This window comes from Anoplopoma fimbria, chromosome 11 (genome assembly GCF_027596085.1).
Source record: "Anoplopoma fimbria isolate UVic2021 breed Golden Eagle Sablefish chromosome 11, Afim_UVic_2022, whole genome shotgun sequence".
NCBI lineage: Eukaryota > Metazoa > Chordata > Actinopteri > Perciformes > Anoplopomatidae > Anoplopoma > Anoplopoma fimbria.
In genome coordinates this window covers 12,905,340-12,927,656 of record NC_072459.1, presented here as the reverse complement: position 1 = coordinate 12,927,656, position 22,317 = coordinate 12,905,340, and the positions used below count along the sequence as shown (strand labels likewise).

Sequence of the window (22,317 nt, the reverse complement as noted above, 5' to 3'; positions counted from 1 at the left end):
AACAGTAGAATAATTGCTCTTTACGGACATACAGTTACATACAGATGTTTATGAGGCCCTTACATCTCTGATCATTTCATCCCTACTTTTTCTGCAGGATCCCCCTCCGGGAGGGTGTAAGCTGAGGAAGTGCCGCCCTGCTCACCTGTGCCTGCTGACCATCTCTACGCTTAAGCCCCGCCCCTCGCCCTGCACCCTGCTCAGCCCCCGAAAATGGCTCTGGCAGCCTGGATCATCTTCACCTGTGCTGTGGCTTTCAGCAACGTCGCTCCGTCCTCGCCAGGTACGTAATGAACATGGACATTTTGTGTTTTTTTCCCTTAATATTGTCACATTACAAATCACTAACCTCACCTCTATTCAGTATTCTGTTCATTTATTTATTCCTTTTTGTTCATGTATAGATTCAGTAATACAGATACATTTGTATTGCTCCACTGAGCCAGCTTGTAATGTAGCACATGAGCTCCTGTTGGGTTCACTGTAACCGGCCTGACCAGGTTGTAGCAAATGAGGATGTAATATTTATACGTCAGCTACGTGATGAAGGTTGTAAGTATATTGACTTGCTGACCAGGCTAGAAGCTCTGCACTTGATTAAGCAAACGGCCTCTACAGGAGATGGAGGGAGCATGTGAGCGAGCTACGGAGCGAGTGTGTGAATGTCAATAAACTTTCTTGTCATCTCGATGTTGGTTGGAGCGTGGCAAGAATATAAGGGGGGAATCCGTGCATGTAATGGCACCATATGTGTGACCTCCTTGAATGTGCCATGTACCATGAGATATTTCATTGTGTGCTAGCTGGTAGCCTGGCAGCAGGTGACCTGGTTGGGCTGAAGTGACGCTGGAGGGTGTGTGTGTGTGTTAGAGAGGATGTGTAGGAGGGGAAGGAACAGGGATTGCAGGGAGAGGCGGAGGGGCCGAGGCGGTAAAGGGAGGGGCTGTCGGGTGTCCTGCTAGTGGCCTGCCACACAGACAGCAGCACACCATCTGCTGTGTGCTCTCCGTCAGCTCCGTGCCAACGAGCTGCAGGGTGACGGACAGCTCGGATGAGCAGAGGGAGGAGCATTAGGTGGAGACACAGTCGCCACAGGGAGGGGCGAAGTGATGAAGCGGGAGGAGTCGACAGAACCGAGGAAGGGAGGTTCAAATTAAAATGTGCGTGTGTACGCCTGTGTCAGCGTTGGTTTTAGCTTTCCCTCTGTGTAAGCTCTGATTGGCCAGGTGCAGTTCTAATTTGAGTAGGTGCTGTTTTTTTGGTTTTTTTACATCTTAATTTGGCTGCTTTTGCAACATTGGATTTGAGTAGCGTACGCTCTGTTCCATCGGACACATTTGGCCTCTGGTGATATGTTTGTTTTTTTGTTTGTGTGTGGGTGGGTGTATGTGTGTGTGAAAATAATCCAACTATCTGTGTGACCTGGCACTTGGGGGGTATTGATAGTGCATTAATAATCAATTGACTGTTATCTGTCTTCAGCCCCCAAAGCACTGGCACAACATTTGGTTTGATGAAATTAAGAAAAAATATTTTTCTAATGGAATCAGGCACACGGGCTCATGCACACCCACACCATTCTGGTGCCCATATTATTGGCAGCTGAATTTTGGCTGAAATGTAGTCTCTTTATTCTACAGTTAGTTTGATCAGAGAGGAGGAGAGAATAAGAAAAGGAGGCAAGAGTCTAAAGGGAAGAGGGCAGGTTTTATTTTTGATGTGACGAGAGCCGCCGCCGAAATCACTCTCAGGCTAATCAGAGCTCATTTGGAAACCTGCAGGATCACCACACATGGCTTCCCAGTCTAATGTGTACCTCTGCTCCTCCTCCGTGTCCCGACTAATCTGCCGCGCTTTAACCTCACTCTACTCCTGGCTGCACCTTCTAATATTTACCCCTAACACTCACACAGTTTTTTTTTCTCCTCTGGAACCAGCTCTGTAATGCAAATGTTCCTAACCAGCGTGAGCTATGTAGACATACTTCTTCCCCGCTCAGTCCCACAGTCCCTCACTCAACTGCCCTACTATCTTGTTAAATCATACACCACTTCTCTTATTAAATGCAATGGCTGTGCAAAACAAAAACAATATTTTTCGTCTGTGTATGCAAACTCAAATGAACCTAGACCAACAAAATCATGTTCCTTGCAGTATACACAAAAAACCCTCCACCTGCCCGACCCGGCGGACTCCCTGACAAACTGACGTGCATATCCCCGACAAACCGAATGTCCCGCTGATTCCGCAGAATGCTCGAGAATGTACGAACCCTTCACACGTACTGTTGCTGCTCTGAAAGCCCATTAGGCTTGCTTAATGTGGCAGGCATTGCAGGCAGCTGCGGCGTACGCGATGAAGCCCTGACACACAGCTTTCATTTAGCACAGCACAAGCATCGATGTGTGTGTATATGTGTGTGTTTGTATTTATGTGCACCAGTGGTGGAAGCTGGACCATAATAGGCCCACTTGAGGGTCATTTTGGTCTGTTATGTTTGTGTGAGGTGTGTTAATATCCAAGTATGTACATGTATGTCTATGAGTGCTTAGCGATTCAAGTGAAAGAGTCTCTGTGTGTGTGTGTGTGTGTGTGTGTGTGTGTGTGTGTGTGTGTGTGTGTGTGTGTGTGTGTGTGTGTGTGTGTGTGTGTGTGTGTGTGTGTGTGTGTGTGTGTGTGTGTGTGTGTGTGTGTGTGTGTGTGTGTGTGTGTGTGTGTGTGTGTGTGTGTGTGTGTGTGAGTACGTGTGTGTGTGCTACTGGTATCAGGACGACGGTGCTAGCTGACTGGTGGAATCTGTTCCCGTCTCCCCTGTATTTAAGCCTCTGCTCTCAGATCAGTCGCTTGGAAAGGCCCCTGGTCCTTTAGTGCACACGCAGACATTTTTTATCTATCTTCCCCTCCTCTCCCCGGCTCTTGTCTTCTGTGCCTTCTCTCCTGAACGGGAATTATTATTTAAGGACGGGGGACTAGCTTTAGTTTTTTTAACACATCTTCTCAGCAAAGTGCTTTAGTCTCTCGACTGTCCTTGGATGGTGACAATGTCTGAATGGGGACGGATCTCAATGCAGTGTTTTTGCTTTCTATAATGCAGGGGGTGGGTAGATATTTGTCACAGAGGACCACATGAAGAATTCACTGTTCCTCTGTAAGCCAGATGCTTTTTTTATGACATAGCTGATGGTTATTTCGGGTTTAAGTGTTGATCAAAGTAAAGAACATAATACTTGACCTGAAACCACATACCATATTTCATTTTTGCACCAAGAGAGACGGAGTAGACTTTCAGTCCCGCAATACTACAATATTAAAATTATAATTTCAAAATTGCAACCTACTCACTAATTCATAAGAATTGATTCTCTGACAGGCTCGTAGCAATAATATCTTGAGAGGAGGCAATAAAGAGATGTGTGTGCCGCTAACCTTGCTACTGCATTTGCACTTGGCTTCTTGTTGTATAATTTGCTGAACAGCGTATTGCTTTAATGTGTCGTCTGTTACATTGAAGCTCCACAGTTTTGTAGCTATCGAAAAAAATGTAGCTTACTTCAGGCGGAGCACTGGAGCTGTGCATGGTGTTGATCAGAGTCATGGGACACTAGAATAACAAGTCAATGAGGTGAATTTAACGACCTGAATGGCTCACCCTCTTTGCATTTCACCTTCAGCTGTTAAGGTTCCTTATTAATCATACATAGAAATAATTTGGGAAGTGTTCTTGTAAGAATATTATACCAGAAGGAACAGTGCTACAAATTGTAGCTACAATTTTCCTTTGACATAAGTATTAGTTGTAGGGACGGGAATCAGCAGGGACCTCCCGATACGATACTATCACGATACTTAGGTGGCGATTCGATATGTATTGCGATTCTGTAAGTATTGTGATTCGATATTACGATTTCTTGTGATTTCTTTTGGTTATTTTTTTTAAAACACTGGACCATGGAAAACAGTTGAATCATACCTTCAAATACAACACAGTCAAATTCACTTAGAGCTTTCCAAGTTTTATTTCAAGTTTTAATTCCTAAATCTTAACATTAACTTAATGACTGCAGGGCAGCCAATAGAGAAAATTAATAAAAATGTGCCCTATTATTGTATAGCCCCTGTCAACTGCACACAAACTGACAGATTAAGAAATGTATGCCACTTAGGCTACTTTTAAACAATAAATAAAAGGTAAATTAAACATGTATCCAGCGTTCGTTGTTTGCTGCTAGCAGGTTTGGCTTCCTCCGCCGTTTTGTCTGATAAATCAGGATGGTGTCGAGTGATATGGGCACGTATGTTGGTCGTATTACCACAATACTTTATCTTTCCGTGGCATAGTTTGCAGACAGCATTGCTCATGTCTAACTCATTTTTTCCTCGTAAATTATGAAAGCCAAAGTTCTTCCAGACGTGTTTGCTGTCCAACATGTTAGCCTTTGTATTCCTACCTAGCTACTACGTGTGAAGCTGCGCTTCTAGCCGGAAGGAAATCATGAACGAATAGATTGCATTGCGCCATCTGTAGGATTATAAGCGGCAATGTTTTTTTCCGCCTTGAATAAAATAATTAAAAGTAGGCTACAGACAAAATATCGATTTGGGAGGCAGTGTGGCGATTAAAAAATCGTCACACACAAGAATTGCGATTCGTAACTGAATCGATTTTTTCCCCCATCCCTAATTAGTTGTAGAATCATAGACGGACAGATGACTTACTTTAATATCAGAACTATAAAGACAACTTGCATTTTCAAGTTTCTAATAACTTTGTGTTTTAAAGACTATCATAGTTATGTGTGCGTTTACAGAGACAAGTAAATGCTCTCCTTTTGTCTGAAAATGACCTTTGAATATGTTTTACTGTGTTTTTTTTCTCTGCCATGAAGCTGAAATCCACAGGCTTCACTGACACTAATTGCTAATCTAGCAGCTTGTGAATATTACAGCGTATCATTTGGATTTTGCAATAAAAAAATACTGTAAAGCCTTTTCTTCTCCTCTTGTGTGTGTTTTCAAGCTTCCGTTGCCTCACCATCTTACTAGCAACAGTCGGCTCTTCTCACTTCTCTCACTCCTAACACTCGGCACTCATTTTCATCCAATCTCTCTTCTTTCTCTCCCCTGACACCTCAGCTATTACTCTCTCTCTCTCTCTGCGTCGTGATGTCCTTCCCCCAGAACTCCCCCCTTTTTGCTGGCCTTACCTCTCTCCCTTCCTATTCCCTTTACTTCTTCCATTTTTCTCCCCTTTCGTCCATTTTCAACCTCCTATTTCACCTCCTTCCTCCTCTTCCCAATCGCCTTACCCCTCTTCCTATCCATCCTTCCCACCTCGAGTGTCACCCCCTTGGCTCTGCTTTCCTTCCTCACCCTCTGCCTACTATCTGTTAACGGGGGGGGCATCTCTTATCGTCATCATTCCCTCCTTCCTCTTTCCTTTCCCTCCCTTTTCCCCTCTCTCTCTGTCTTCTTCCACCTCGTCGTCTCCCTCCCCGGCGCTGGAGGTTGCTGTGCTCTTCAAAGCCCTCGGTTGAGAGCAGTAGATCACAGAGAGGCCTGTGTGAGTGAAAGGTTAATGGATGGCCTTTGAACATATATTGGTAGTCGGGGGCGGGCGTGGAGAAGGAGGGAGAGGCCGGGGCGGAGTGGCGGTGTGTTCTTTCAAACCTCCCTTTGAAGATGACGCACACTGCTCTCATGTGTCGGGGCCTGTGTGGCTTTTTTTTGTTTATTCATTCGTTCGCAGTGTTGGCGTACGTGTGTTTGTGCTTGTGTGCCCATTTTGTTTGTGCGTTTGTGTTTGCTTGTAGTAGCGTGCAGCAGGGTGCGTCCGTTTGTGTACATTGATTTGTGTAGCGCAAACAAGCTCCTACACAAAGGATTGGGGACTGTGTTCCTGTTTGTGCTGCCGTGTGATAGCTGCCTCTTTTCTCCCAGGGCCTTGCTGCGTAACTTTGAGGCTTTGTAGCCGTGAAGGACTGTGTGTGTGTGTGTGTGTGTGTGTGTGTGTGTGTGTGTGTGTGTGTGTGTGTGTGTGTGTGTGTGTGTGTGTGTGTGTGTGTGTGTGTCCGGGAGTGCTGGTTCGGGAGTGCGTGCAGGAGTGCTGGTGTGTTTGAGTCAAGCATGTTGTGTGCATTTGCTCCTCGTGTGTTTTGTGGACTGCAGATTGATAATTACCAGCCGCAGCTTACGGCTGGAAGCCAAGGGCAGAGAGTGTGGGAGTGTGGGAGAGAGAGAGAGAGAGAGAGAGGGGGAAACCGGCAAAAGAGAGATGGATGAGTGGGAAGGCTGGTTAAAAACTGCGAGAGGGGATGAAGGAGGACAAAAAGGATGGGAAGGGAAGAGAGGGGAAACTGTTGGTGAAGGGTCAGGACAAGAGGGGAGGGATGGAGACATGGAGACAACAAGGGGAGGGCGAAGAGGACGGGTGGGGAGGGTAAATGAGGGGAGTTTCCGGGTGGATGAAATTGGACGAGGGATCGAGGGATGTTGCAGAGGTGAAAAAGAAAACAAAAAGAGGGGAGGAAACATACAGTATGTTCATAGTACTACAAGATGACATACAGGAATAAGGGGCATTCAGTAGATTTTTACAGCCAAATTCATTTTTTATTCATATATATATATGAATAAAAAAAATATATATTTGAAAAACTAAGGATCGGAAGCACTTGCAATGCTGCACACTGTAGATACCTACTGGCAAACAGATCGATCAGCTCATAAACATGCACAGTAAAAAATAAACCCAGAGTACTCTGTCCACGCGTCCAGGCCTTTGGCTCGGCGCACACGGAGGTTAATTAAGTGTCTAATGCAGCGGCAGGGCCGGGCTTTGACACTCATCTTTCCTAACTGGTCTCTGGATGCGACTTGCAACTCTTTCCAAATGCGCACACACATCTTTCTGACAGCAGGGCCTCCTCGTCTGGTACACTCACCCAGTCCCCCTCTCTCTCTCCTTCACACTTTCTTTTCTCACACCCCCTCCTCTTTCTTATCACTGTATTTGCTTCAGTCTCTCGCCACCTTCCCGACATTCCTCTCTCTCTCTCTCTCTGCTTCTCTATTCTCCCCTCATCCCTGTGGCTGTTTCCCTGCATCACCTGCAGTTGTACTCCACCACAATGTTTATATGAATCCAGTTCTGACTCACTGTCTGCCGGGCCTGCCTCTTGTGATATGTGCTGGAAACAGAGAACAGAATAGAGTTGTGTTGGGCCTGCAGCACAGCTCCCATCCCTGGGGAGGTGGAGGATATTTTACACCAGGTGAATCTCTCTCTCTCTCTCTCTCTCTTTTTAGGCAGGCTGATTTTTATTTTGGGCTATGCTGCTTTCCCCCCGCTGAGGCACTTTTATTGCATAATTAGGCGCCAGGGCCAGCAATGAAGTTGTTTGACAGTATGAGCACGTCCTGTCTCGCCTCCCTCCTCGAGTTTGCGTCTGTGTGTGTGTGTGTGTGTTGCTCCGTGTCTCAGTGGCTTTTTAACCGCCTGTCTTGATCGCTCTGCTATGCCTGCTAGTTCCCCCCTCAGCAAAGTTTGTCAGCTAAGACTTCTCGAGGTTGAGGGTGGAGGAGCGTTAGGGCTTTCTGTGCCTGCAAGAACTCTGGTGTGTGTGTGAGTGTGTGTGTGTGTGAGTGTGCATCATTGCAAATGCATTAGGTTGCATGAGGGTGCGTGTAGCGGGGGCACGTTCAATTCTCGTATGAATGATGTAATGTTATGGGCTGTGCTGTAATTCAGTTCAGTTAGAGGGCTGATGAGGAGAGAGTCGTTCTGTGCTGAGTCGATCAGAACAATAGGAGGTCCTCTCTCTCCCACAAATCTGTCTGCCTCGCTCCTTTTTATGTCGGTGACCTTGTGCCTCCACAAAGAACGGTCGTCATGTTCATCTTCGGCCGGCATCTGGTTTGATGGTTTCTAACTTTTTTCTATTGTTACCCTCTACCCGGTGTAATTCGCTCTGCCGTTCCTTTCACTCCCTTTCTCTCCCTCCCTGTGTGCTAGCTTGACTCGGCTCCATCGCAGTGGATGTGTGTCATTTTGGCGCTGCTTTGTGTTCCGAGCTTATAGCGCGACGGGTGACTCCCCATACAGTCGGCCCTCATCTCATCTCCCCTGTCTCTTTCGCTTAGACAGGCCGAGGAGTCAGAGGAGATGAGATAGCGTCCTAGCTTTGAGGCCAGCATTACCCCCATCCCATCAGTTCACACACACACACACACACACACACACACACACACACACACACACACACACACACACACACACACACACACACACACACACACACACACACAAACACACACAAACACACACAGTCCCACAAGCTCACATAGCCCCCACCCCTTGCATCCTCATGTTAGGCCTTTAGGTTTGTCTCAGGATGTCACTTTGTCACAACTCCTCAGCTTGAAGGCTGTCTGGAAGTGACAGTTGTGGCTGCATCGCCTCAGTTTGTCTGTGCTGACAGGCCACGCTCCAGCGAGTCATTACGCTAACTCGCGGCGCTAAATGAGTCGCTAAGATGCAGCGCTGAGCTGATAAAGTGCTGGAGAAATTGGTCGGGTTTATCCTGCACTAGAGATAGATTCCCATTCCCATTGCTGTAGAATTAGTTGTTCTTTTCACTACGTGTACTAAGGAACTAACCTGAAACTCATGAGGGAATTTGATATTTTGGCCAAAGCTGAATTCAAGGGCATATGTAGATGTATGCGGTATACTTTAACAGTAATATTCCACTACTATCTCTGGGCAAAAAGAGGATGCTCACTTATTAGCCTTAATGCCACTTAAAGTTCATTTTAAGGACGGGGATATAACAAGAATCTCACCTCATCAGAAGCATGCCCGGCGTCTCAACTACCACTTGGCGAGAATAGTCTCTGGCACCATGCTCCAGTGCTGTGCTGATGAGTAACATTAGGAGACGACTGCTGGAACGGACAGACGGGCTAAGAGGGGCTGATCACATTTCGGCCCCCGAAAGACGGTCAGCCATCCAGCTAACAAGTACGCCTCAAGGCCACAGAGCTCCACACGTATAATCTCTTATTGTGAGTCAATTGCAAAGTCGCTATCACAGCCTCTGGCTCGTGGCTACCTGTGAGGCCAAACCTTCTCACTTAATTATTTCTGAGAAAACACGCTATAGAGTGTCTGTAATAACACAGGTCCAAGGTCAAACGATGTTGGAATCAAAGTGCTTTTATGTTTGAAAAACGTTTTTTTAGGTCGTGTTTCAATGCAGAAGAGAAAAATCACTTTTCTATTCATACTGTGGTCAGAATTCTCTCTCCGAGTCGGTCTTGAAATAACAAAACCAGATTTTCTTTTAACTTTTCTCAAGTGCTGGTCACAAGTCGCAGGTCGTGTCTCCTCATCTCCAAATGATGTTGAATCTTGGCAAACATGCGTGTGTATTTGAGTGTGTGTTTCTTTGTGCATTAGAATGAGCATAGATGCCGGGACTGGGAACGGTAGAGAACGAATGAGTGTGCGCAAAAACTGGCTTAGCTTCTGCAAAATGGAGTTCTTGTCTGAGGGTCCAAGCATCCATCCACCCTCCGGCTTTAATTACTGTGCGAGGATAATGAGTCAAATCAAATCAGTTCTCTCTCTTGCTCTTAATTTGTATGGAGCTTCTATTATGAAGGCAACCGCTTGAGCCCCTCACACCAGCTGCCCTGGAGTGACACCAGGCCTCTCTCTCTCTCTCTCTTTTTTCCTCTGTGTGTGTGTGTGTGATAGAGATTTCCGTCTCTTGCACACCGCCACGCCTGTGCATATCCACTCATGTAATTATCAAATTGGCTCATATCACTATCAGCATGTGGGACAATTGGTAACCATTTCCTTGCGCTTGACAGGTATTAACACAGTTTTATATACCACGGGAGATGAGTCATAGCCTCACAGTGTGGGATTAGATCCACCTATACATATGGCGGCTGCTGAGAAAGACACTTTGTCATCCAGCTATTATGATTCTGACAGGCACGACTAAATGGCCGTGTGGGTCTGTGCACGTGTGTGTGTGCGTTGGCTAAAGAGACCCTGAAACCTTAATGGATTCCTGCAGAGTGAAGGACAATCGTAGCCCATGGCCAGTCCAAGCTTATCCTCTGCTCATCTCATCTCAGCTCAGCTCAGAGCCAGTCACGGCTCCAGCTAGGCCTCAGGCCATCTGGCTGACACACAACCACGTTCATACACTCTCTCTCTCTCTCTCTCTCTCTCTCTCACACACACACACACACACACAGACTCAGACACTGAATCCCTGAAGTTAAGTCCCACGCTTGTTTGTGAATACGCCATTCAAAAATCTCTCTGCAAATCGGTATGTGAGGTACATCCCGCTGTATTTACACGGTGAATTCCACTTTTAAACCTGGAACATGTCAAACAGTGTAGGTGTGAAATGTGATACAATATGGTGAACGGCTGAGAATTGCAGTGGTGCCAGAAATAGGCTGGTAATGGTGGTTGCTGTCACCATTGAAGTGCACTAGCTCAATAATGGCTGTGCTCGTTTGTGGCTAAATTTATACAGTAACAGTCGGGCCAGAAAAAGAAATGCCTGGAAAAGTTGAGGGATTTAGGTTTAATGTATCACATTAATGATACATTTTTTATATCATTGTGATTCAATATTGTCAATATATTTAGCTTGAGCCTTACCTCCACACTTGGCATGTTATTATCTAGACAGCGAGTTACAAGCAATATACCAGACAAACAGTCATGGCAACAAGCTGAAATGATCTACACAATACAATGGCCCATTAGTTTTCTGCACCAAAACAGTGCAGAAATTATCTTATTCTGTTCCGTCAGATCACCCTTGATCTAACTCAACCACCAGCCGAGAAATTAAATTACCTCCTCCTTGGGCTGTTTTTCCCAAGATCTGAGTCCCTTTCCACTGTAGTATTAGGGGCTCAGAAATAGTTCGCATATCAAGTGTGTTTTGTATATAAAGTATGTTTAACGTTTGCTGTGCCCCCTTTGATGGGGGCTAAGTGGAATGAGCGTGATCACTCCTGGTGGTCCGCTTCAGTTTAACACTCCTCTTGGCTCACTCTGCGGTTCTAATAGCGGGCCAGCTGCACGTTGCTGTGTACTTACACCACAGGGTAGTTAGGAGAACAAGGCCACACACTGACACTGTGCATTGTAATACCACGGTGACACCACGACTCTGTGTGCTTGCATGCACGCGGGTGTGCTTGACTGTGAACGTGCTCGCTCACCTGCCCGGTACGTACGCCTATGTGATAATTTGCTTGTGTGGGCTTTTTGCGTTGCTGTGTGGGATTTTGTTTGTCTGGCCCTCGCCTGCTGTTTGCTTCTCCGCGTGCTTTAATTAGTATGTGTTTTTGCATCCGGGCCTTTGTGATTTGGCACTGGCACCGCATGCTGGCGAGGCATAAAAGAATTTGACGTCTGTCTGTGCTAGTCATTCAGCCATAATGGCGTTAGTTACACAACCGAACTCAAGTCCCTGCTGCATAAATGGGTGGCATTTAGAAATATGAGCAAGTCCGACGGCAGTGAATCATGTAGCGCGCATGTCGCCGATGACTGACATTGACATTGACCCAGATGGGCGCTGCTCCCGGATGGACAGCGGCTGAAACCTAAGCAGTGCTAACTCAGTGTCAGGGAGGGAAAAAACCAGCCCCGCTCTGTGGGGGGTTTCAGCACTAACAGAGGTGGGAGAGAGGGGCTGACTCAGTGCCCTTGTCTGCTGCTGAGCCCGTCTGGTGGTGGTGGTGGTGGTGGTGGTGGTGGGGGGGGGGGGGGTACTGCTGTTCAGTGAGAGCCTCGGTTTATAGAGAACTGATAAATTCCAGCCTGCTCAAGTGGGGCAAGCACTGCTCTGTTTAGATATGACACCATCATCTTAGTATGTGTCATGTCCTCCCCACAGACGACTGAGAGCAGAGCCCAGACGTCCCTTCAGGACAGCGGACAGCACCTACCGGTCTCTGATGCAGCAGTCATCCCCCCCCCCCCCCCCAAAATAACTTTCAGGACCATGGACAGCGGCTCTCTTAGTCGCTGGCATGAGTCTGAGCACAGAGAAAACACTGGCTGTCCTTCAACACCACACAAACCCTCACCGCCAGATTACTCACTCCATCTCTACTTCTACTCTGTTTCTGTGCCCCCGCCTCCACCTGTGCTGTGTAGAGGAGGCCGGCAGCCATTTTGTCACTTGTGTGTGTGTGTGTGTGTGTGTGTGTGTGTGTGTGTGTGAGGCTGAATATAGAGAAGTTGGATAGGTATGCAGTTATGGAGAGAGCTGGGTAGACAACAAGTGTCTCTCTCAGTGCCTCTTTGCAGCCCTCTTTCATGCCTCTCAGCCCGGCTCAGCGATTAACCCCTGAACACCCCGCTGTCCACGCTGACCCTCCTCCACGCAGAGCCCCGGTTCGGCCTCAGCGGTGCATCGACGGGGCCTCTCAGACAGTTGATTAACAGCAGCGGCTGTGCAAATGGTGTACACACCAGAGGTGAAGGTGTGCAGAGTCACCAATCCTCTTTCTTTGCTTCTTCTACCCTGACTTCTTCTCGCATTCAGAGTGAATGCTAAAGTGCTGCTCTGACACCCCACCGAGGTGCTGGAATAGACTGGAAGGATACTGGGAGAGACTCACAGTTCATCTCTGGCGTAGGGGCTGAGCATGATACGCCTGGCTGTGTGTAGGAGTTTGTTAACATTTGAAACTCTCACAGTTTGTTTCACAAGTGGTTTGGCGATATCTTACGGGAGAAGCTGGTCTTGCTGTAAACCCATCATGCTAAAATATGGGATCCGTGATGTTCCAATGTGCAAACTGGATTGCGCAGGCTGTGCATGGACAGTGCCGGAGCGTTACTGCAAAGTGAGGGCGAGTCGATAACAGCTAATTTGTGTTTTACATGAGGACAACGGCAACCACTTTCATTCTGCCTGCTCTTGTCAAATACTACACATCATATTTACAACGTGGTCGAATAATAAAGTGCCTCCTAAAAGTATTAAGGTTCATTGAATTATCAATAACTTTGCCTGTCTCTCTCTCTCTCTCTCTCTCCCCCCCCCCCCTTCTTTCCACTCCAGCTCTGAGCCGGTCAATGATGCCCTTCGGCTTGATGCGTCGAGAGCTGGCGTGCGAGGGCTACCCGATCGAGCTGCGCTGCCCCGGGAGTGATGTCATCATGATCGAGACGGCCAACTACGGCCGCACCGACGACAAGATCTGCGACGCCGACCCATTCCAGATGGAAAACGTGCAGTGCTACCTGCCCGACGCCTTCAAGATAATGTCACAGAGGTAGCTATTGATCTGTTTGGATCTTGCATGTGTGTTTGTGCAGTCGGAGCCTGCTATTGGCCAAAGAAACAAGAGACTCTTTCACAACATAATTCCTCCAGAATGTCCTGCTTTTCCTCCTGAGGTGTTGATGTCTTGTGTGAAATAATGAACCCAGCATTCTCGATCCGCGCAGAAAATCACTACGTCTTGACGAGACGTGCACGCGTACGGTGGTGTATTACGTGTGTGTGTGTGTGTGTGTGTGTTACATGTGTGTGTGTATGTGAATGTGTATGTTCAGGGGTTTTTGCAGGGCTTCCTACAGCTGCTCACTGGGTTTTGCACCCAGCATCTGCTTCCTCTGAGCTCGGATCAATGGCAGCCCTCTCCCAGCAATCCATCACGCACGTAATGGAGGCACAGGGTGCTAGCTCGGGGAGAGAGCAAGGGAGGGAGGGAGGGAAGTGGCAGCGGGGGGGGGGGGGGGAGTGGAGTGGAGTGGAGAATTGAGGGGGTAAAGGAAGGAAAAGAGACTGCTGGAAATGATGGGATGATAGAGTGAGTTCAGCAGAGATTTTCAGATATGATGGGGAGTATGAGAGACGGCACAGAGGGGGAGAGAAATGCTAAAAGCTGGATCGAGAAGGATTATGCGATGAGAATGAGTGAGCACATGTGGATGTGTATCTGTTTCTTTCTGGGTGTTTCTCTGGGTGTGCAAAGGGGGGAGGCATGCGGCGATGCGGTTTAGATAGAGGTATTATGTGCATATGAATGTTTTCCTTGTGCGTGCGGCGTAGAGTATTCGCCTCAGCCCCTCGCGTCCTTCCCCTCTTCTCTCACCTCTAATTGCTCCCACTCACAATCCCCCAGGAGAGGAGCCTCTTACGTCACTCCCCCCCTCTCTGCCTCATACCTCCTTCCTCCTCTCTATCCTTCATCCCTCTCCTTTTCCCCCGTCCCTCCCTCCCTCCCTCCCTCCCTCTCTGTTTCCCACCTCCCCTCGGCTGCAGCTGTCACATGATCTAGTCTAGTGTGAAATTACTCCCTTCCCTACCGTTCGCTCCATCTTTCAGAGCCTGAAGATGTTGGGTTTTTATTTTACTTTTGCACCCGCTTCTCTTTGTCTTTCTTACAATGGCAATCGTCGTTTTTATTTTTTGTATCACTTACTTCCTCCACTCTCTCTCTCTCTCTCTCCCCTCTTCTCCCCCCCCCGTCTGTCTCCCCTCACAGGTGTAATAACCGCACCCAGTGTGTGGTAGTGGCCGGGTCGGATGTGTTCCCAGATCCCTGCCCAGGGACCTACAAGTACCTGGAGATCCAGTACGAGTGTGTCCCCTACAGTGAGTACCGAGACCCTGTCACCCTCCCCCACCTCCCCAACCCCCCTCACCCCATTCACCACCTTTACCACCCCCCGACCCCCGACCCTATCCCCCAACCTGAACCTCTTACCCCCTTTTCAAACCCCCCAAAGAAAGACTTAAAAAATGACGTTCTCACACTTACACACTTGCTCCCTAAAGCATTTTTCCAACACAAGTACAACAAAACAAAACACGACGGTCACCCTCACCTGCTTTCTCTCTCTCTCTCTCTCTCTCTCTCTCTCTCTTTTCTTTCTCTCTCATACACTTACAATGCACAGACACACACACACACACACACACATGCACGCACGCACTCGCACAGAACGCTAAACCTTTTTTTCTTCATCGACAGAGCAACGCAACAGTCGCTGAGAGGGATTTTCACATGGGGGAAAGGACACACAGGGTCCGATAAGGACTTCACACACACCCACTGCAAACGTGGGGGTCAGCCCTTATTGGCCGATCACAACACTGTAACACACACCGCCCCACACACACACACACACACACACCGATTGACCCAGGGGCACGCCTCTGCCCTTATCGGTCGCCGAACACCTTTGCCGTCCCTCAGATTTCCAATAAAAATTAAAATTGGGCGCAGCGAGACTGGGAGGCAGGGGGGCGTGTGTGTTTGTGTTTGCTGCACCTCACAATAGGAATGATAACACAAACAGCAAAGGGCTTATTTTAGACCACATGACCTGGAGTGCCACACATTTTAATGTCCCCATGGTAACGGCTGACTACCACACGGCACTGCTCGGAGCTCCGTGGCAGGTGTGACACTCACACACACAAACAAACACACACACACACACACACACACACACACACACACACACACACACACACACACACACACACACACACACACACACACACACACACACACACACACACACACACAGGTCTACCTCACACTTGCAAAAAGTGGGGGACACACAGTTGCTCTCTTTCTTCCTCCCTTCTGACTCGTCTCCCCCTGAGCGAGCACACACACACACACAGACCAAAGCACACTCGCCCAGCCAAAGGAGCAGACACACAAGGGCTTATATGGTGTTGTGTTGATCCCCGTTCATGTGAAAATCTCCGCTCAGTCTCCCCCTCCTCCCTCTCATGTATTATTACTCTCAGCATTGATCCCCTCACTGTGCAGGAACACCTGGCTGAAGGGGAGGTGGGGGCAGTGGTGCTCCCCTTCACCAGGCAGAAGCAGAATTGGGGTGCGGGGAGGGATGGGAGGACCATTAAGGGTGTTGGGGTGGTGGGGAGCTGTGGGAAACGGGTCTTCTTCAACGGGTGAGGGGGCTGTCTGATTGATCAGGGTGGGGTTGCGGGGTGATTCTCTCTGCTCTTTCCTCAGGCACAGATGTTGCGGCGAGCCACGGGTCCGAGACGTCGCCAAAGACTCTAACCTCCTCTACTCTCTTCTTCTTCTCCATCTCATTTCTTCCCTCATCTTTCTTTCTCTTTTTATCTCTCCCAGTCAATATGACCCGTTTCCTCTCTTTCTGTATTCTGCTTTTCTCTATTTCACCTCCCATCTACACTTTAAGGTCTTTGATCTTCAACCACCTCCCCCAATTCTCTTCTTCTTCTTCTATTTATACTATCTCTCCATCTACCTGCGAAAGCATCTTATCATTCTATTCAGTCTCCTCCGCTGTCTCTGTCGTTTTTTTCTTTTACAGGTGGGGGCTAATATTCAAATATCCAACCATCTGGCTCTGATGGAGAGGCTCGGAGAAAAAACTCAGAGACTTCCAAGCACCTCTCTCAGTCTTTGCCCTTCCTCTGCTCTGTGCTTTTTTGTGCCCTCGGTTTACCTTTTGAGAGTCTTTTGTTGAAGTCGGGTTGCAGCCACAGTCACAGATAAGAAGTTAGCTGAGTGTCTGCCCATCCCCCCGGGATTATTCTCTGGTGTGAATCTTTTCTTCACTTCCGCCTAAGTGCCAACAAGTGTTCTTCTCTAAAGTCCTATGCCCTCTACACCTGTCTTTCAGTCGATGTTCCGGTCAGACTGACCCTCTCCAGGCGCCTGACTTTAGTTGTTAGTCCTCTGGAAGTTCTGTGCTGTAGCATAGTCCATGGAGGTTCAAGGTAGCACTGCGTTCTTCACCTTATGCATTTTTTTCCCACCTCTGACTGCACGAGGGAGCTTGCTCTCCCTCTCCGCGAGGCAATCAAAGGGATGATTAAATAGCTGCTGACTTGCATTTTTTCTCCGCCCTGTTTGGGTAAAAAAAATAAAAAAACATTCATGATTGCGTCTGAAGTATGGTGCAGCTTAGAAAATTGGAAGCTGATCCCTCTATGATGAAAAGTCCTGCCTGTCTGAGGTGACAGAGAAAAGCCAATTACCCCTGTCCTCTGACGCTCTCCTCCACGGGAGAAGCACGACCACGCTACACCCACTCACACACCGAGAAAAGAGAAACAAGTACGCACACACGCATGTATATGCCACAACTTATACCGCGTGTTTGTTCTGATTTGACAAAGTAAATACGACCCGACACATTCAGACTCAGAGCTGGAACTGTTCATCCCAAAACCTAGTCACCGTCGCACCGCACGCCACTCAACTCGGCCACTTTTAATTACCAGGAGAAGGGGGGCGCTTCGCTCTCTTCAGTTCTGCCTCAGCAGAGATTTGTCAAGATTAATTGAATTTGCTGCCGCTAATCGCTCTGGTAATGCCCCATCGTTCACGTCTGGCTGGGAACGCTGGGCGCTCTGGCATCACCCAAGGCCAACGCATGTTTTTTTCACCGATTGTCTCGACACAAAAAAAAAGGTGAACAAAAGAGAGATGATGTGTTGAGGTTGTTGTGTCACAGCGGCTGAGATGGTGCGCAGCCATGCTGAAGGCCGTGTGTGATGTTAGCGTCTGACAGGGTCCTCTACGCGCGTGTCACACAGGCGCCATGTTACCAGTCACCTGAAACGGAGCGGTGACAGCCGGAGCCGAGCTGACACACAAACACACACACACACACACACACACACACACACACACACACACACAGATCTCTGTCAGCTGAGCTCAAACAAGGGTCCAGAACGTGTGTGTTTTGTTGCAGTGCGTGGGATCGCCTTGGCAAAATACAACATCCGCCCAACGAGTCAAATCATATCTCATCGAGCCAAGAAGCCCTGCGAGGCCGCTTTCCCGCCACAAAGCATTGTTTTTGCCAGCCAGACAAAACGGCTCGACACAACTCTCATTTTGCACTGTCACAGCCTGCTGTAGACCTCTGGGTAACATTTAGACATCACATATCCACGCACACAGCTGCGGCGCATATTTACTGCAGTGGAAAACGCTTTACTGCAGTCTTATCACAGATGTACACCGAGTCAAAGTAAATCTGCCCTACGAGAGAACTCCACCTGTCCCCCCTCCTCCTCCTCCTCCTCCTTCGGGACACAGTGCTACATCATTATTGACTCTTAATGCTCTCCACTCGGGCTATCCGTGCTAGCCATGCCAGAGCCATTAGACTTAGTGCGATGGCTCTGCTACTTCATCAGCTGTGATTTCTCTTGCTGATATGCACAGTGCAGGTAGCTGAAGGGCCGCCTGTAAAAAGCGCCTACCGAGGCCGTGCAGCAGAGATTCTGCAGAAGCAACTCCCTATTCTGCACTATTCTGTCATATCTTGTGGCTCTGCCACTGTTTTATACTTCAGGAAATTGATTCTTCCCCACAAATGTATTCAGCCCTGCCTATTCATTATAAGACAACGCTTTCTGGACACTAAGCCGCTGGAAATGATAGTTGGATTGTTAGGGAGAGTTTGTCAGTAGAAAGAATAATGGCATTGTTATATGACAAGTTTTCAGGGTGAAGAAAAGGATACACTTTGATGTAGCTAGAAAAATGAAATTCTATTTATATGTTTAGGGGAACCATTAAACGTGGGGCTATTAAATGTTTGGGGAATAAGTAGCAGGCGGCTTTGCTCAGGCCTTTGGAAAGGGATGACTCTTTACCATGAAAGATTTAAAGTAAGTGAAGGAGAAGAGGGGGAGTGAGAGGACGGAAGAAGCTGGAGAGGACACACTATCTCTCAGGAGTGTGAAAGAGATGGACGAGGCCGAAGTTGTCCTGCAGTACAACAATGTGTGCGTGTGCGTGTGTGTGTGTGTGTGTGTGCGTGAATGTGTGCGTGCGTGCTTGAGAGTGTGTGTTTCTAGCTGTACTCATTAGTGTGGGAGTAATTGATAGGGTTGTAGAGAGCGCTGAGCAGAGTGATTAAGGGGAGAGAGGGCAGTGGCTTATTTCTCAAAAGGGCCATGAAAAAAAGAAATGCTGAATGAATCAGACAAACAACCAAGGTGGCCTTAAACTAACCTGCTGCTCACCGTGAGGACAGTTTGATGAGTTTCTGTCTCTTTTCTCTGTGTGTGTGTGTGTGTGTGTGTGTCCTCTGGTGCGTGTGATGATTTTGAGTGTGTGTTTCTTAGTGTCTATTTTTCAGGACGACCAAGAGCTGAAGAAATGAAGTCATCAGTCTTCCACCAATATTCTTCTCCTTTCCTGCAGCATCGAAGACCTTTTCTTTCTTTCTTTCTTTCTTTTCTCCCTCTCTACCTCTCTACATGTCACTGCTGTGCATCACACACTTCATCTTCCTCCTGTTCAGGGAAACAAACTCAGTTGTCCATTTATGTAATTTAGAATACTACATTTTTGAGGACACACTTGCATGAAGGGGACAAGCTCTGCTGTCAGTAGACGAGTCTATGAATAAGCTCCATGTGTTGGAGCTCTGCTGAATCCTGAACCCCCCCCACCTCCCATCCACCCGCAGTTGTTTTAGAAAGGATGAAACCAGGATGTTCTCCGCTTGGTCTCTCCCTACTCCTAACCTTGGAGCTAATGATTGCGCTCGCAGTCGGTAGCGGGGGGGATGTAATGCTTTCTTGCCCCCCCCCAGCTTCACAGGACTCTCATCCCAAGCTTCGCCATGTTTACTCCTCCAGGCTGAAAATGGCTACCAGACCCCGGGTCTTCATGCGGGTGGTTGTTTGTCCAGTTTGATCTTGGCACAAGATGATAAATGATCAGTGGTGCTGCTGATACTGATGCTGCCTCTGCTGTATCGCAAGGCAAGATGCAAGGCCATCCCCCACACAGATCAGGCTACTGCTGTTAACGCTCCCTTTTTATTTTCCTTTTTTTATGTCTCTTTACATCTCTCTCTCTCTCTCTCTCTTGCTCTCTCTCTCCCCTTTCATTTCTTCTTTTGTGGGTAACCCCGCGAGGTGTCGTGACAATTTCACAGGGCTCCCCGTGGGACATCAGACTTCCCTTGACACATACATGACAATCACGCCCGCAGCAGGGATCCACCAGCCATGCGCCTTTTTTGACGCGCGTCCTCCCCAAGAGACTCTGCGATCTGCTCGCACATGCCGCCCAGCTTGCGCCTCGGCAGACACAGACGAGAAAAAAAGGCGCGTGCCGACGCTGTGATGTGAAAAGGCAGAAGCTGAGATCCTTGTAGCGTCTCCGGCTGCTCGCGGACCTCCCCAGACGAGGCGACTCAAGCACGTGCCGAACAGCGTCACGGATGTGGAGAGGAGCCGCGCCTTACCTGCTTTAGAGAGCAGAGGCCTCGGTGTGACTCAACACACCGACCTATTTATTCGTGTGTGATGAGCTCGCTCTAGACATTGCTCTCATCTCTTTTGTCTCTCTCCCTCCCTCCCCTTCTCTCTGTGTCTTTCTGAGACGTTCCACTCTGTCAAGCCCTCCCTTCCCCCTGTTGTTTGTTCTCTCTTTTTTTTCTTTGATGAGCCAGCATCGGCCGGGCGAGCCGGCAGCTCCCCCATTGATTGGACGGTCGATGGGTTGAGTGTTTTTGCTGGCTTCTATAGCGAGCATCCTAACTCTGTAAATTGAGCAAAGCCAAAAGCACCGTTTTCTTTAGACCAAAGGGGGCCTCGCTAATGTCAACAGAAACTGTACACTGAGAGAGAGAGAGAGAGAGAGATTCAACGATCTCTCCGAAGACAACTAAGCCACAGATAGAGACATCCCCATCGCCACCTTCCCATCCACCATCCCACTTATCTCTTTTCTCGACCTTTCCCATTCTTTGTTTACTTCCACAGCTGAAGAGGACCGCAACGCAAAGAGGCTCGGTTTCTCTCTCCCAACAGGTTTCCTGGAGCTGCACTTTTTCGGGGGAGTAAGGGAAAGTGGGGACGGATGTGGCAATAAGAGGGGTGGAGGTTGGGTCGAGAGTGTGTGGTTGGGGGAGGATTGTGTTGTTGGGGGATTATTGATAAAGCTGAAATGAAATGGAAATGGATTGAAAACCCAGGTCAGGCCATTTCCCCCTCCTCATTTTCCATTTGAGCCATCCTTTTCTCTGAGTAGCCAACCATAACACAGACAGATAACTTGCTTTAAAAAGAGAGAGAGTAAGAAAGAGAGAGAGAGAGAGAAAGGACAGCGTTTTATTTAATCTCAATTTTCTCTTTTTTCCTGCACCTGTTTTTCTTTCGTTCTCTTCACTTTCCCTCTCTCTCTCTCTTCTTTACTGTCTTTCTCCTTTATCTTTCTATCTCCTTCTTTCTCCTTTTTTCCGATGCTTGAATAGAAGTGGATCAAAAAGGTAAAGACCACAATGAACATAACAACCACAGCTCGCCCCTTCCTCCCTTCTCCTCCTCCCTTGTCTCCCTTCCTCCCCCCCCCCCCCATATCCCCCTCCTAACCCAGCACCCTGTGTTGTGGTCATGTTTGATGTTGATATCCCTTCCTTTTTCTTTTCTCGATCTCTAATCGCCTCCTCTGCCCTTTTTCTTTCTATCTCGCTTTGAACTATAACCAAAACTCTAAAATCCTTCTAGATTTCCTCCTTGGTTCTGATGACACCAGCCTGACCTGCACGCACGCACGCATACACACACACACGCACACACACACACACACTTGCACAGACACACAAAAAAAGGCATCATGGGAGGTCAGTCCAGAATCTATGAGAGATAAACGAGAGATTAACTCCATTCCTTTCCTGTACCAAGTACATCTCAGCCTAAACTTACAGACCACATACATTCACAATCACCTCATGGATGGCAAATCTCTCCTCTCCTTTCCACGCCTTTCCCAAAACTATCTTACACCGTTGCCTCACATACACCAGACAATTCACATTTCTCATCACATTTCTCAAGTATCTGTCAGATCATTTTCGCTCTTGCGATTTATTTGTCCCTCCAGATCTAAGAACAAAAAACCTCTCTCTGTCATTACCCAGCTGCTCCTTTTCTCCTCCCTTCTATTTTGGGTTTTCTCAGGACCGATTCAAAGTTTGTTGTTGCTGTAATCTCGAAGCAAAACATTGTGTTAAGATTACACATTAACTGGCCAAAGTTGCTCTCAGCATCATTTCACAGTATCCCATTTCCAGGTGCTTCAGTGTCCTTCTCTCATTCCGTCTTTCTCTCCTCCTTTAATTAATCACACTTCCATCTAACTCCTTTTCTCTCACCGTCTCCTTACTTCTTATTAGTCTCTGTTTCTCATCCTCCTCTTCTCTTGTTATCTCTCTCTCTCTCTCTCTCTCTCTCTCGCCTTCCTCTGATTGGTTTATCTCTC

General features: G+C 47.9%; 1 protein-coding gene across 1 annotated transcript in view; it reads left to right on the top strand.

The window, feature by feature from the left end:
* The first annotated feature begins 213 nt into the window (after positions 1–213).
* Positions 214–22,317, top strand: part of adgrl1a (adhesion G protein-coupled receptor L1a) — a 51,634-nt gene continuing 29,530 nt past the window's right edge. Inside the window, exons 1-4 of the mRNA XM_054607973.1 lie at positions 214–283; positions 13,119–13,332; positions 14,551–14,660; positions 21,311–21,325. Coding sequence (XP_054463948.1) covers positions 214–283; positions 13,119–13,332; positions 14,551–14,660; positions 21,311–21,325 — 409 coding nt within the window. The remainder of the gene's footprint in view (positions 284–13,118; positions 13,333–14,550; positions 14,661–21,310; positions 21,326–22,317) is intronic.